This window comes from Synchiropus splendidus, chromosome 4 (genome assembly GCF_027744825.2).
Source record: "Synchiropus splendidus isolate RoL2022-P1 chromosome 4, RoL_Sspl_1.0, whole genome shotgun sequence".
Classification (NCBI taxonomy): domain Eukaryota; kingdom Metazoa; phylum Chordata; class Actinopteri; order Syngnathiformes; family Callionymidae; genus Synchiropus; species Synchiropus splendidus.
Genome location: NC_071337.1, coordinates 8,756,591 through 8,772,159, shown reverse-complemented (window position 1 = coordinate 8,772,159; position 15,569 = coordinate 8,756,591). Strand labels below are relative to the sequence as shown.

General features: G+C 40.5%; 1 protein-coding gene across 21 annotated transcripts in view; it reads left to right on the top strand.

Annotated features, from left to right (window-relative positions):
* adgrb2 (adhesion G protein-coupled receptor B2) overlaps nt 1–14,019 on the top strand; it is a 222,921-nt gene extending 208,902 nt beyond the window's left edge. For 7 of the 21 annotated variants that reach the window (XM_053861365.1, XM_053861375.1, XM_053861373.1 and 4 more), the window contains one exon: nt 11,972–14,018. In XM_053861365.1, coding sequence (XP_053717340.1) covers nt 11,972–12,148 — 177 coding nt within the window. In that variant the 3' untranslated portion in view covers nt 12,149–14,018. Of the gene's footprint in view, nt 1–1,584; nt 5,985–11,971 lie in introns of all 21 variants that reach the window. The other 14 variants (XM_053861377.1, XM_053861369.1, XM_053861376.1 and 11 more) reach the window with 7 other exon arrangements.
* Nucleotides 14,020–15,569: the final 1,550 nt, after the last annotated feature.

The window sequence follows — 15,569 nt, the reverse complement described above, 5'->3', positions numbered from 1 at the left end:
GTTTTTAATAAAAAATATATAGGACAAAACATTAATATTTCAGTGTTTAAAATTTCAGACAATGTTTTGTCTTTAATAAAAATATTAAAGACAAAACATTTTAATATTTCAGTCGTCGTACTGAAAACAAATTTCTTACATTTGAGTACCAATATATCCTGACATTATGACTTTTTTACAGTAAAAATTGACCATAATAGATTCAAATTAGTCAGCAACTGCTTCATGCGTCAACCAGTCCTGATACTGTCACTCTCTTTTCCACACTTGACTTTGCACCAGCCATTGTCAAGAGGAGAAATGGTTTCGGGACAGGAACATTGCAACAATGGACATATCAAAAGCAAATATGAGATGCACAATCTGTCAAATAATTTAACCACATTAAAATCAGTTAAAATATAAAGTTTCATAACAACACGTCACACGATCCAAGTGTTCAGAGCAATTTCATTTTTTTTTTTTTTTCATTACTTAGTGCATTACAATCAGATGTATTGGCGTGTCTGACACCCTGTGCACGAACTTGTTCCAAAATTGTGTTGAAGCCCAAAAATGCACCCAAAATGAATTAATAACAACAATAATAATAACAACTACAACGCTGTGTCAACACAAATACAGAATACATTCGTCATATCCCGAGTCATGATATTTAAAAGCAAAGAGCTGCTTCACTTTTCATGCAAAAAATAAATAAATAAATCTACATAAAATAAAAAGCCAACTATACTTAAAGCCTGGAGTCGTACATGAAGAGTGGATGGCTCTTAGCATCTACTCCTGCATACTCATTTCCCTCCGAGGGCACACAGGTGTTCTTTGAGATTATGCCCAGTGCATAAGAAATGAAAAGCCGCCGCAAATAGGCAGCTTTTAAAGTCATTAAGCCAAATTGGAATCCGCATTTCCTCGGGGTTGTTGGTGCCATCGAAGTCATGGAATGAAAGGGTTGCATAGGCAAAGCTTACTGATCCAAATTCATTACATTTAAAGCAAGTAGGCAGTTAAAGTCATAACCGTGAATAATTACATGGATAATGCTATCAGTGTCAGGCTTTTGACAGCACCCAGCTTGAATTGAGCTCAGCTCTTGTCAACATCTCACTTTGAGAGTCACCCCCAGACACGGACATGCTGACTATACAGTAATTATGGAAATGAGAAAAGAGTGCGTGTCTGCGTGTGAAGGATGACTCGTGGCTGCAAGGTTTTGAGCATTATTTATTTTTTTTTTAGTGGTGAATCTGTGTCACAAATGTCAAAAAAGCTTTTCACTAGAATATATTAAAAAAAGTAACCTCTTTTTAAAGCTTCCTTTTCATTTGTCCAGACGTGTATTAAACATGGATTCTCTTCTAGATGCCTATCCGCAGTGACAGGTGGCCTTAAAAAATGCCATATATTCAAGCAGATTAGTTTCATCACTCATGTCTCTCTGCTTTGTTTTTTTTATTTTTTTAGGCCAATAGTTACGAATGCATACCTTAATCTCTTCTCTTGACCTGTTCAACTTTTCCCTCAACATTTTTAAAACATCTGTAACTGTCTCTAACCAATGAGGCCTTTGTTGGTCCATGACAGATCCCCCCTCCCCCACCACCGAGGCAAAACACAGAGCCTTCGCTAGTGCGCAGACCATCACTGGTTTACAAAGAAAGTCAACGTAAGACACCATAAAGCCTGCATAAACCTTGCTTTCTAAGTAGAGCCGTGACTGTATCATAGGTCCTGGAGGTAACCACTTCATAGTGTCCTTTGACTCTCTGTTTGCAACTGTGCTGCATACGTCACAACTGAATGTATGACTGCCAAACCTTTCCTCTGTTGATGATCATGTGCACTGCAGCGGTGGAGGCGCCGTGAACAAAAGGATGTGCTGAGCATTTGAGAACATGACTGTGGACCATAGGTTGAGCGTATGAGGTTCCATGAAAGCTCCTTTTCAGAGGAATTTCCAAACAATTGAGTACAAATGAATTTGTGCCACTAAATTTAAGAGGAAAAAATATTTTTGAACCTGCGTACAGGTAAAGCGCCGCATTCCACACCGCAGAAAGGTCAGTGATTTGAGTTTACCGGCTTAAAAATTTGCTGCGATATGTAACATCACCTCTGAAGAAATGGGCTCGAGCTTCAAGAGTGATGAACGTTGAAAACGATATAATAGATATATAATATAATTAGACTCATCGAAGAGCGGTTCAGTCAAGTAAGTTCATGGTGCTTTCTACCACATGCATAACATTTATTTCCACAAAATACAATGTTTGTCATCGGATCCTTTGCGAAGTTCTTCTCCGCAGTCAGCGGAACAACGTGTCGTGATTGGCTGACATATACGTAGCTTTGTTTTCTTTGATGTCACATAATTCTAACAGACTCCACAGTAGGCACTTATTCATATCCAGATACATTTTTATTCATTTGCCAGGGGGAAACATGCATCTGTGAAGGAGTTTTCACCCCTACCAAATCCGTCCTATCACTTCTGTGTTAGCTGAAAGATGCAACGTGATTGGTTGACATGCACAAGGCATTGTTATTTTATATCGCACAAAAATCACAATAAACTCTATAGAAGGCACGTATACACCTGCAGTTATATTTTTCATTAATTTTCCAGGGGGAAATAAATAAAAACACTCCGTACGTGTCAGTCAATCACGACGCGTGCTTCACCTAGCGCAGAAGTGGTAGGACGGATTTGGTAGGGGTGAAACCTCCTTCCTGGCAAATGAATAAAAATGTATCTGGATGTGTATAAGTGCCTACTGTGGAGTCTATTATGATCTCTTGTGCGATATCAAAGACAGCTCCGTACATGCCAATCATTAGAAGAACAGACATAAACTTGCAAACTATCTGATGACAAACATCGTAATTTGTCGAAATAAATGTTATGTATGTGGTAGAAAGCACCATGACATCCTTTATTTCAATTTCCTCTGGCTCATTAAAACATAAAAAAAAACAGAGAATATGCAGGATGTGACGTCATCATCCCACGGCAGGTAGGACACATTTGGTAAGCGGACACATTTGGTTCCTAAACCGGCGCTGGCAACACCAGAGCAGCAGTGGCAAGTGCCAGGAATCCATACGAGCGGAAACACGGGTGTTAGTTAAATAGAGTTAGTAGTTAGTTAAATGTAATTCTATTGGTCTGATGTGAGGAAACTCAGTATTTTGGTGTCCTGGCGTCCGTAAAAATCCATATTAATCATACTTTTTTTTTGTTTTTTTTGTTTATTTTTTTGTTTTTCCAACCCGTAGGGTTCAGAGCATGTAAAAAAAATAGTAGCGCATATAAATAAAATCCAACTCTCTATGGAAAAGTGGTTAAATACAGTATTCTTTCAGCTTGCTACCTGCTATTATGCTGTCTGCAAAGACAATGCCGTTTAGTTGGAAAGCAAATACATTCCGTTTCACAATTCCACTGAGGGGAAATGTATAATTTACCCTGGGCGTATTCCGAATACTGCAGTGTGCATTAGTCAGGAGAGGAAAATGACTTAACTGCCATCATTAGCTTGATGAATTACTGTCCGAAATCCTTCAATTGAAACCCTTGAAAATACGGCAGCACAGTTTCAAACGTCAAGACGTACTCTTGTAGCAGCTCATCTAGTAAATCTGTCGATACCGTCTTCATGGTGAAGTGACTGTGTTTGATGAGCCCAAACACTAGAACCCCCCTCGTGAAGTGGTGGTGAATCACAGTGCTCGTGTTTCTGCATTCACAGTTTGAATGCTGCCTCTCTCCAATAACCAACGGATACTCATCCCGACGTCTGTGTAATTTGTGTTTGTTCACTTTCATGTCAGACAATGCCTTAAACCACAAATGCAGAAATTGAGGCCATGGCATTCTGTGACTATCCCCCTTTTTCTCTTGCCGACGTTGTGTTGAACTGCTCCATAAATATTTATAAACAGATTCCTAATCACCTCATAAACTGTCATAATCAGGTCATAAAGTAGCGCATTGTCACTAAAGAGGCACGTACACAATGCTCTTTATGTGTGTGCACTGATGAAAGACATTGAAATGTCAGGCTCTTGGGGATCTGATACGCGCCTCCGCAAAGGTAGGATTTCCAACAGGCTGTGTTGAATTGAAGAACTGAGTTGATACCAGATCATGCCGCATGTTGATGTCGCTGTTTGAACTTGGATGTATGGATGGATCGATGAATGGATGGATGGATAGATAGATAGATGGAGAGATAAATGTAGGACTTAAACTGAATTAGAATGGCAAAAGCATCATTCTGATATGCGGCAGATGCCAACGAAAAACATGAATTTTAAATAATGCTAAGTAGAGTGCTTCCTCTAGTGTTGGAAAAAAAAAAAACAACACCCTCCAAGTTTTAGAAACAAAACACATCATTACACTGAAGTGGACGTGGGCTTCTCTTATAATGTCCATAAAAAAGTAGCAGCAGAAATTACAGCCTCTTTGCCAAAAACAGTGAGGCTCTTGAGTTCATAATGTAAGTCAAGAGTCCATACCGTTTCCTAACATTCACGATAGTTGGAGGATATTTGCCTGAGGCAAACAAATATCTGATTTTATTTACAAAAGGTTAAGAATGTGGGTATAATCTAGGCCGCGACCATTCAGTCCTACAGACTTTGAAGATATTACCGATGCAGACCAGTGTTGAATTGTTGAGTCCCTCTGTGGGATGCATTGTATTGGTGTTCGCACGGATATTGAGGCAGTTTATGCTGAGTAATGGAATGCACTTAAGCACTCAATGGGAATATATTTCTGCCGCATTGTTTGCCGTAGATTGAAAACTTGGACTGTGGCATTCTGAGAGGCATGTGGAAATAAAAGTGTGTACCAGCCGACTAAGCTCCTGTTACACGTCTGCTGCATGCATTTGGGATTATAAATCCTGCTTCTACCTTTCTTCAGATAACGAATACACCATATGTATAAAGAAATTGGAACCACAAAGAACCGATTCCTGTTCAATTGTTGAACGCCGACAAGCCTCCAAGTCCTATCGTCAATTTGCCAGTGTTAAGCGAAGGGGCCTCACTTTCTCACGTCAGTAATAAAACAAGTCCTCCCATCTTATTTTCTTCGAGATCTCACTCAGCCCTTTATTTGGTCCTCACCGCTTGACATTCTCTATATTGCCGCCATCCGCCTTTTCCAATTTACCCCCTGAAACTCAGCCCTTGCGGCTCATTTGAGGCATTAATTGAATAATGAATTCCTCTTATTTGCTTGTTTTTTAATTATTTCGTTGCCTCCTTCTTTATGCCGAGCACATCCGCCGACTGTTTTCATCCCACCGCACAAATTGCCCATGAAAAGTGAAGGCTGGCGGAGTGTAGCTTGAACACATTGGGTCTATCAGTGGCAGCTAATGAGGGGACGGTCAGCCCAAGCGGAACAAGCCCAACGCTGGCTTTGTGCACCAAGAGGCGCTATACTAATTTAGTTCATTCCGTGTCCTTGGGCCAATTAAATGGAGGTGAACGGAGCCAAAACACTTGCAGTGGCTGAATTCATTGGCCTTGAATTGCGTTGTACTGCTTTATACAGACTGAGGCAGAAATGAACCAACCCCGTGTGTCTGACTGCTCATTTGTATACGGTGTGTTGTGATAATGAAATGTATTTTGCCACACATTCTACCAACGTTGCTCCTTTTGAAAAGAGGGCCGACCATTTCTTCTGACCAAAATTATTTTAATAATTCAAAATTCAAATTGGCTGTCACATCAAATGTCATTTTCTGGTATCAACTCAAGGATGTCCCTGTATTTTTGGCTTTATTTTCTCCATCACTTTGTTGTTTTTGTTGTCTTGTTTCATTGCGTCAAACATGCTCATTGATTTCTGTTCTGCGTTCATTGCGTGTGTTTTGTTTTTCTCTATGTTGCATGACTCTTGTCGACCCAGTTTGAAAGTAACCAGACATTCAACCGGGTCATGGGCTTCCAAGTCAACGCAGGTAAAGTGAGCCTACTTGTCATCCCTGTCTTCTCCATGTCATCTCCACGTTTCACCTACAACTATTTATATGCTATGTCGCACGATCCAAATAAAAATGAGGGCAAGTTTGCCTCTTCTGACAAAACTGTGACAGAATTACTTATTAGATTGTGGAGGCTTTTTGCGCAGTGTTACCTAACCGGGTACTTTCCTTCAGCCCCAAACTCTGTTTTTATTTGTTTACTTTTGGAAACACTGTGACTTTCCCATTGGTTTTCTTCAAATTCTTCCACTGTCTCTTTTTCAGGGGCTATTTATAGCATTGTAAGTTTTACATGCTATTCTATGTAAAAGCTGCACGAGAACAAACAATGCATGATTTTTGTTTCGGTTTGATTGATTGATGATCAACGTCCACTTTGCTTGGTAACAGGTGACACCAACCTCGGCTTTCTGTGTTGCATGTTGATGCATTAGGCACTCAATGGAAGCACATGCTCCTCCTTCCAAGGCATATGCCACTACCATGGGAAGCGTGTTGGGGAGGTTGGAGTTACGGTTAAACTGCTGGTTTTCACTCACAACCAGACTGGGCACAGAAAAGAGGACGTGCTCGTGCTGGTGTGAGAGATCAGCAGAGATTGGGAAGACTTTTTTGAGATGATAGAAATGCAAGGGTAACTTGGATAAGATACATTTTGACCAAGCTATACCTGGAGGCAGGAGGGCAGCCGCAATACAGACCACCACTAAGTGCCACTCCGGTCTGCTGGTGCGAGACGGAGGCCAGTTTAAGTTTGGAAAAATGTTGCCAGCATCCATCGTGCCTTTATCAATTGCACAAGCTGGTGATGCCGGTGTTATGGTGTAGCGAAAGTCATCTCACACTGGTTTCTGGAGCATGACAAGTTCGGTTTACTTGACTGGCCACCGCAGTCACTAGATCGCAATCCAATAAAGCAATTTGTGGTGGGACGGGATGTGTCATTGGCATGATGTGAAAATCTGAGCAATGTTTCAAACCCCTCGTTGATGCTATGCCTAAGGATGTTGTGAAGGCAAAAAGTTGCCCAACCCAATGTTCGAATGTTGTGATGGGTAGATGAAGTATTATGAATCTGTTGCAGATTTGATGAAACAGTGTCTGGATTTTTATAGGCCACTAGATGACACCCTTGGTTTAGAAACAATGTGAGGTTTCATTAATTTTTCAAGTTGAAATGTTTTACAGCAGACAGTGCCATCTGGTGGACTCTGAAAATAAAGACACTCTTTCATGAAACCTCATCTTCCCATCACTACTAGAAAGGTGTACTTATAGTAGGCAGTTGGCGTAAGTCAATGTGTAGTGATGGTTGAATATAGTTTCAGTTGAATACTGCGCTTGAACAAACCCAGTGATGTTTTTCTGTCCTTTTGTTGTCATAAACTTTAGCCACTAGCAGACTCTATCTGCTGTCAGTGTTGGTGGTAACTGAGTAGAGAGTACTTTACACGGCAAAGCAAAATAAGTCAACTTTCAAAGACCCACAGAATTTCTGGGAACATTGCTGTTGTTTCAAGAGGGGGCTGTTGAGGGCGCGACTGGAACTGTACTTGGCTTTTATCTTGTCACCTCTTGTCGTCTTCAAGCCTCTGTTCTATTAACAGTGAACATGGCGAAAGAGCATTACAAGCTGGAAGAGGTGAAAAAGAACCGATCAAGTGCAAATAGAGCGGATTCTGGCAGGAAGTGGAAGAGTGACAAAGGGAGGGATGAGAAGTGATGTGTAAGAATTGTTGCAAGATAATCACAGAGGGGATGAAGTTGAGCTCAGTAGTTACACGGCGCACTCTTTTGCATCCCAAAATGTCTCTTCTCTGGCATTCAGCATGCAAATTGTCTCCAACATTATGCCTTTTGTATTCATTTCACCAACTGTCAAGCTGTGATGGAGAGAAAATGATAATCAGGCAGATATTGCCCTCTGGAGCTCTTGCAATCCTCATCATACTGTCAGGGGCTAAACTGAGTGCTTCAAGCATCCAGATCACTAAGTTGTGTATCAATGCCGGGGATTTTCTGGGAGAGAGGGAGTGAAGTGCTTAACATGGATGCTGTGGGCATCATTGAAACTGGGTTAAATAGAGGAAGGACAGACTTGGAACTCATATGGAGGGATGTCTGTTGAATGGAAATGTGCTTTGTAGTGTCCACAAAGAATGTTACATTCAACCAAAATGTGACCCATCATGCCTTCTTACATTGTTGGGAAGATCAGATGTGTTACTAAACTCTCAATTCCAGGCACCACCAGGAGGTTGTGGGACACATTCCAAAGGCTGAATGAGCCAATTTCTGAATAGAAAATCGAGATTAAATCAAGGATTATATTAAGTTTCTCCTGTGCCAAATGAAGCAATTTTTTTGTGATACTCTCCAAGTAAATCACAGCATCTCTTCACTTGGCTGTTGAACATCCTCTTCGCGCTATAAACATGTGCTACAGGGGCATCTTTATGGAGGTGAAGAAACTGGCATACACACTTTATTAAATTTTGAAATCCAGTATTTGCCACGTTTGTTCTGTGATTCTCACTTAGAGGCTTGATGTTGAAACTTCTCTCTTGGGTTTTGTACTTAAACTGTCGCTTTACACCCGGAGGCACTGAATATCATTCTTCAGTCTACAGTGGTGGAGCAGGCCGAATACAGACATGTGGAGTTGGTTTCAAGGGAATTATATTGGAGTAATGGGTTTGTTTGCAAAATAATGTTGAAGAAAATAATTTTGAGTGAATTGCAAAAGAGAAAAATGTGAAGTATGTTGTGTACTTAACATATTAAAGAGAGCTTTAACCCCGGACACTGGTGGTTTTAGTGACCCCAGCGAAGAAAAGCTGAACGAACATTATCGTGTCTGTGCTTATCTTGTTTGATTAAAAAAAAAAAAAAAAAACTTTATTGGCAGCATCTGCTTTTGCAGCTGCCTTGGAGCATCATCGTCTTTTGTTTCGTTTTCACTTTGAATCACTGCGTGTCACATTCGCTGGCTATACCACACGATCCATCTTCATATCTGCGAAATCATTATCTTAGAAGATAATGACTGGGGTCTTGAATAATGAGTCTTATCTTATGGATAGTGTTACCTCGTGTTCCACTTTCATTTAATCCTACCGTTTTAATTTGCCATGCGTGGTGGGCTTATTTGTGAAACCCCATGGAGAAATTTGGGTGGAACTTCATGTAAACAGGAGACAACAAAATAGTATAAAACCATGACACAATAAAACATTGAACCATTTCACTGAACATATATATATTTTTTTTTTTTTTCTCCTCCCACATTCGCAACATTTACTTTATCTCTTTCAGCTCTTCGCCTTATCCACCTCCTCTGCAAATTCTCTGTATGTGCTATCTGCCACTTTTCACTTAGCGAATGGTGTTTGACGCATTATTCAGAGAACAAATGAGATATGTGATGTTGGGCTTCAGGACGTGTCTGCGCCCCCCCAACAGCTCGGCCTGCCCCCCAGGAGGACAGCGTCAAATTAATTTTACACATTGCGTAACATCAAAACCGACGTGTTGGAAAGTTACCTTTCCTGTAGAACAGCTCTTTTGTTTTACATTTAGATCACGGTCTACAGAGTGACGCCGCTATAAACACGATGGGAGACGGCTCTTTTAAGTATTGGAGCTGGCTGATATTGAAGAGTCGATTTATGGATTTGTTTTATTTTCTTTCCGCTTGTGATTGGTCAAAATGTGTGTTCACATTGAGCACATTTTGGATGGAGGGGTGACACGTACTGTGGAGATGTGCAATGCATGAAAAGAGAGAAACAGGAGAGATGGACTCTGGGCATCAGTAGTTTCACAGAAGAATTGTAGCCTCAACAACACGGATGGGTCGCGCTACGGAGGCCTCAAGTGGACATAATGTTAGTCTCATAAATGTTGGTCCCTGCAAATTCCCATCACTAGCTATGACAACGGTCGATTATGACCGATCACTTGGTCAACCCTCCTCCAAACTGAAAGGTATTATATATCTCAAAATGACTTGCACTTGTAAAGCTACATTGTAAGGGATCTGTTCATTGCTTGACTCATTTCTTTTCCCTGGAAGTGCCTTAACAGATGTTTCACCAAAATCCTCATTGATCTTACAGCACCTATTCCCCTCACTGTCATTTTATTTTTGGCTACTTAATAAATGTTATTAATGAGGCCCAAGTTTGGAATATTCACCTGTAGTTATGGAAGTATCTAAAAGTCGCAACAGCTTAACTTCTTCTTAAGTTCTAAATTGGAACACATTTTATTGCGATACCAATTTTATCTTAAGAGATAATGCTTTACATCAAACGTAGTGCACTCCATTTAACAGCCCATAAAACAGACGTGCTTTAAAAAGTTCAAATGTATAAAGCAGTCCCAATGAAGAGGCAGAACACAATAGAATTTAATGGCCAGAGTACATCATCGGGTAAAAGTAGCACGATTTAAAACTCTGAACTACTGGATGGTAAAGTCCAACCAGAACCTTACATTCTCACTCCTATGGTGTGTCATACCGACAATAGTCAAACAGGCTTTTCTCTTCAAGAGGAACACAGACGTTAATTGACTATGTGACATGTTGACATGCGATGCATGTAGTGCCCAATATCATTAAGAGTAGCGATGGGTAGAGGTGTCATGACACAGTATCAAGGGGTTCATGAGGTTTCATGAAACAGTGTCCTGAATTTCAGAACCCACCAGATGGTCTGCTGCGAAATGTTTGGACATGAACAACAAATTCAATAATGAACCTCACATCATTTCTAAACGGCAAAGCGGCATCTACTTCAGCAACCCTACAACACGGTTTTATTTACTACTACTACCTATTCGAATCATATATATATATATATATATATATATATATATATATATATATATATATATATATATATCACAAGATTTTAGCATTGAAATAATACAAATATTGCGAGATACACTGTAGAAATTCAGCCCAACCACTGTTTTTGAACGCAACAGGGACAAGTTTGAATCCACTGAAACACCCATTTACAGTATGCTCCTTTTACATATGAAAATATACCTGTCTTTTTCAAATTATGTTGCAGTCACTGATCACATACTTGCATTCAATCTTGACGTTGGTATTGCTGCTCACCAATATGTCCACTGGCGGGGCAGCCCAGAGTCGAAAGTTATGGTAACAACATAATTCAAAACAAAAAAAAGGTGACTGCAGAAGAAGTATTGATAAGCAAAACACGGAAACAATAGACCTTCAATTCATTTTCATATTGTGACCCACAAAGACAGCAGTGTTGCCATTCAGCGTTATAACTTTCTAAATTGTTGCAGGTAGAACGCAGTCTGATTTATGGATTTATGTTTGCTTCTCCAGCGTGATGAAGATGAAGGACTTTTAATGTGTTTTGAAACAAACCACAGGGACATATTATACACTATATATAATTTAACAGTGAATGATACTGTGTTTGGTTTGGATTCTCAATTCCTGTTCAGGTAACTGTGTTTCCCATTTTAGCCCTGGAGTGGTTGAGTTTGACACTCCCGCCTTTAAGCATGGCACAGATGCTTAGAGTGTCCACTAAAGTTGGAAAAGCAGAACCATTAAGGGCTTTAAAATCAGCAGAAAATGAAATCAAATGTAAAAAAATAGGACCGCATTTGCTGTGTGAGGTGATATCAGAGGGCTGGTTTGTTAAACAATGCCATCCAGTCCTGTGTAATGTCTCTGTTCACTCACCTTTGGCTTTGAAGTCCTATTTCAGTGAAGATGAATAATACATTGTGCTGTGAATTAGGACGTAATATTAGGTCTCTGGCTCATGAAACTTAATTTGCTCGCCATTATAAACCAACGTTCCTGAGCATGAAACAATAGAGTCAAACAGAATGATGTCACATTTCAACTTGCTGAGCAATTCAGTGTCACAAACTTCTTTTTTTTTTTTCTTTCTTTCACCCATCAGGAAAAGTCAAACCAAGAGGATCCGAGCTCCTGGGACAGCTTCAAGACCATGACCCCTGAGCTATCCATCGTGCCTGGGGAGCAAAAAGACCGCTTGGAGCTGCACAACAAGAACTGGGACTCTTTCTCCGCTAACACTCCTGACTCATCTGAAGGGGATTTTCAGACTGAAGTTTAAAAGACACACACTTGTGCACCGTCACAGAAATACCACGCACACCCCATGCCAAGTACTTCTGGAGACACAAAAGTACATGAGTGCAACTGCACACACTTGCAAAGCTCTTTCACAAAAATGCTCCCTTTTACCTGCAATCCTGGATCTCAAACTGTAATTGTTTACTATTGTCGTGGATGGACGAGAAGAGAGAACTGTTCTGCTCTATATTTTCGCAAAGACTATTGAAAAGAAAGAACAGACACAAAGATACATTTAAAGAAACTACGAAAGCCTATTTCTGACTTAAGTTTTCATTTCAAATGGGTAAAAAAAAAAAAATTCAAATGTTTTTTGGGAGAGGGGTTTAAACAATATTTCTGCACTGTTTTAATTTCTTTTTATAGCAGCGTCTTACTGATGTTTTCTCACAATGTCTGCCCCTTGTAACCTTGCTTTGCATTCTTTTGGGTTCAATTTTAGGCTCTTTTCTTTTCTCTTTTGCTTGTCTTTTTATCGTCTTTGGATGGATGTGCGATGGGTAACATGGACAGAGTATATTTCACCAATATGTGCCATCTTCAGAATTTCCAGAAAACAGCTCAACAGTCATACATCTTCTATGTCGACACTGTACTTCACCTTTTTATGTATTTTCTAAGGCTTAGTTAAATATGTCCTCCATTTTGGGCTTCAGATTTGTAATCCAGAAGTGACATGAGTGAAAAGAAACTAAAACCACCTGGCTTGTGTCATGTGGTATAACTGTTTAAGAGGAATCCAGTTAATGTCTGATGCTTTTTGCTTGTGCTGCTTGTTTTACTTTGGTTTGTTTTAAAAAATTATTTCCTATGAAAATCAACCCATGTGGGAAAATAACAATGATTTAGGACACATCGGTACCTGAATATGATCTTGCTTTCAGAGGTAAAGTGTGTCATATTTTCCACCTCTCTGAAAAAGAGGGATTGTCACAAAAAAAAACTCTGCTTTTCCCCCCTTTCTCTGTTTGGATATTAAAGCCTTTTTAAAAACATTGTTCATTAAGATCTATTTCAGTCATCACGAGTGAGAAAGTATGTTACTCAAATGGAACATAATTTCTGGACTATAAGCCGCGAGTTTTTTCCTCGTGGTCTGAACCCTGCAGCTTATACACCAATGCGGCTAATATATGGATTTCTACAGGCTAAAGAGCGTCTTGTTGTCAATATATTGAGCTTCGTCACATCAAATCGCTGAAATCACAGGCGTTTTATTTACCCGAAAGCACTCAAACTGCGCTGTTTTCGCTGCGTGTCACCAGTGCTCTGTTAGCAGAGGTGAGAAGCAGCTGTGGTGTCTTTGGACACGCGGGCGGGAATGGCACATTTGAAGTGCTTTACTGTGAATAAGAGGTGACAAGTTCATGGTTAAAGTTCAGAACATTGCCCAGTTTGTTTCATAAATCAGTCTCCATGAAGGACCCTGTTTTCAAAACTAGAAGTGAATCTCAGGGTGATGGGTGCAACACCGATCTTTCTACGCCGTAGACGGCACCACTTCTTCCGTGGCTTATAGACCGGTGAAGGTTATATATGAACATCTATTTTCCTTCTCAATTTTATTAGGTGCGGCTAATATTAAGGTGCGCTCTATAATCCGTATCACCGTATCATCCAAAGTTTCCAGAAAACGTTTTTAAGCCAGACCTGCCACGCATGGGCCTCACTCTTTCGTCCACTGAACAATTCTCCACCAAGGAGGTTTTGTTTCCAATAACGTTGGCTTGTCTGTTGGTCTGGCTACACTCAAATTAACTTGAAACGTTATGTACAGTAATATGTATAACGGGACAAGGAACATATTATTCAATATTGAGACTGATGCGGGACACCGTCTGGATCCAGGATTCTTTAACATTGGGAGATTGAGCGAGGGTGTGCACTTTCTGAGTGCTTTTCTATTTTTATTTTTATTTTTTTTGTACTTTATATTTCTCTATGTGGCCCCCTTGTCTGCGTTGGCCATCCATTTCTGAGCTTCGTAATGTCATCATCCATGGTTCAGGTATGAAATTCTTGCCTTCTTCAACACTGCCTCACTCACATGGCGTCAATTATTCACTACTTTCGAGAGTACTTTAGCGTGCAATATTGATACAGAAGTCCCGCTTCCATGCTGCATGATGACGCGTGAATGGATGCCAATGTTTTGCCCCAAAGGTATTGTGTGACCTTTCAAAAGAGTATGGCTGTGATTCTAATGATCATAATCGATGCCCATATGATACAATGAATTGAAAGCCTAAAGTGCCAACATGCAACTTTGCTGACTTAAAAGTCAATATTGGACTCCTGTGTTTACGCAGTGGTAGTCAATATCTGACGTCTTCGAAATGAAAATATCCTGTTTGTTCACAATTCAATGTACCTGGGGGATTGGTGAGCGATGCAAAAGTATCGTCACTGCCTCATGACTTCTACATCTGGCAGGAAAATTGTAAAAAGACTTATCCCCAAATCCAATGCCGAAAATCACGAAGACAAAACTGGCTGACTTGAGGATTTCCCCAGGAAGAACCTTTCTTTTGAGATGTCCTTGAAGACCCGGACCGCGGTATCGCAAAACCATTGGAGTTTGATGCGTGGTGGCGGTTGTGGATGGGTCAATCCATGCTGTGCCAGCGGTGCAGGTCTGTATAATGGGCAGGTCAGTGAATGCCATCAATAAGTCCTGACACAAAATGGCTACAAGGCCATGCAAGGGTTTGAGGGTGTTTTATATGAGCTGCCTTGCAAACAACCTGCGGTGACTATCTTTTGTCTGTTCCATTTACACCGCAGCAGGTAAAACTGTTGGGTGTAGCTTCTTAACTGCACAGGTCGATGTCCCAGAAATGTGATTCATGGCCAGTCGCTCTGGACTAGAGATAGAACACTGCCACGAGTTGTTGGGGTTGGCTCACTCACCTCTCAACTCAACCCAAAACCATCGTCCTGAACCAACTGTCCTGAAGTGTTTTTCACAAGGCACATTCGGGCTGGCAACTTTGACTTCCTCAAACAACCCCGAGTAATGCAACAATTTGGTATTCAGTTATTTATGGTTTTTCCTTGAGTCTTATACACTGTAATGCAGTGTTGTACTTCATTTGCGAATGTGCCAACTTCAAACTTCTAAAGTGCATGGAAAGTAGCTTTGGAGGAAGTGCACTGCAACAGCAAATGGATGTCAAGGAGAAATGTATGGAGGTTCGAGGCAAATGCAGATTAAAATGAGGCTGCTCAAAACAGTAATTATCTTGGGACGGCAATTCGTCCTGACATTTTCCAAACACAGCCCTCAAACCATCTGTTATACTATCCCTAATGCAGTGGTACTGCAACCCAGCGCAGATGGTAAGACAAGAGTGAAGCCCTTCTAACCTTTAAAGCTAATCAGCTGATAAGGGAACCTTCGC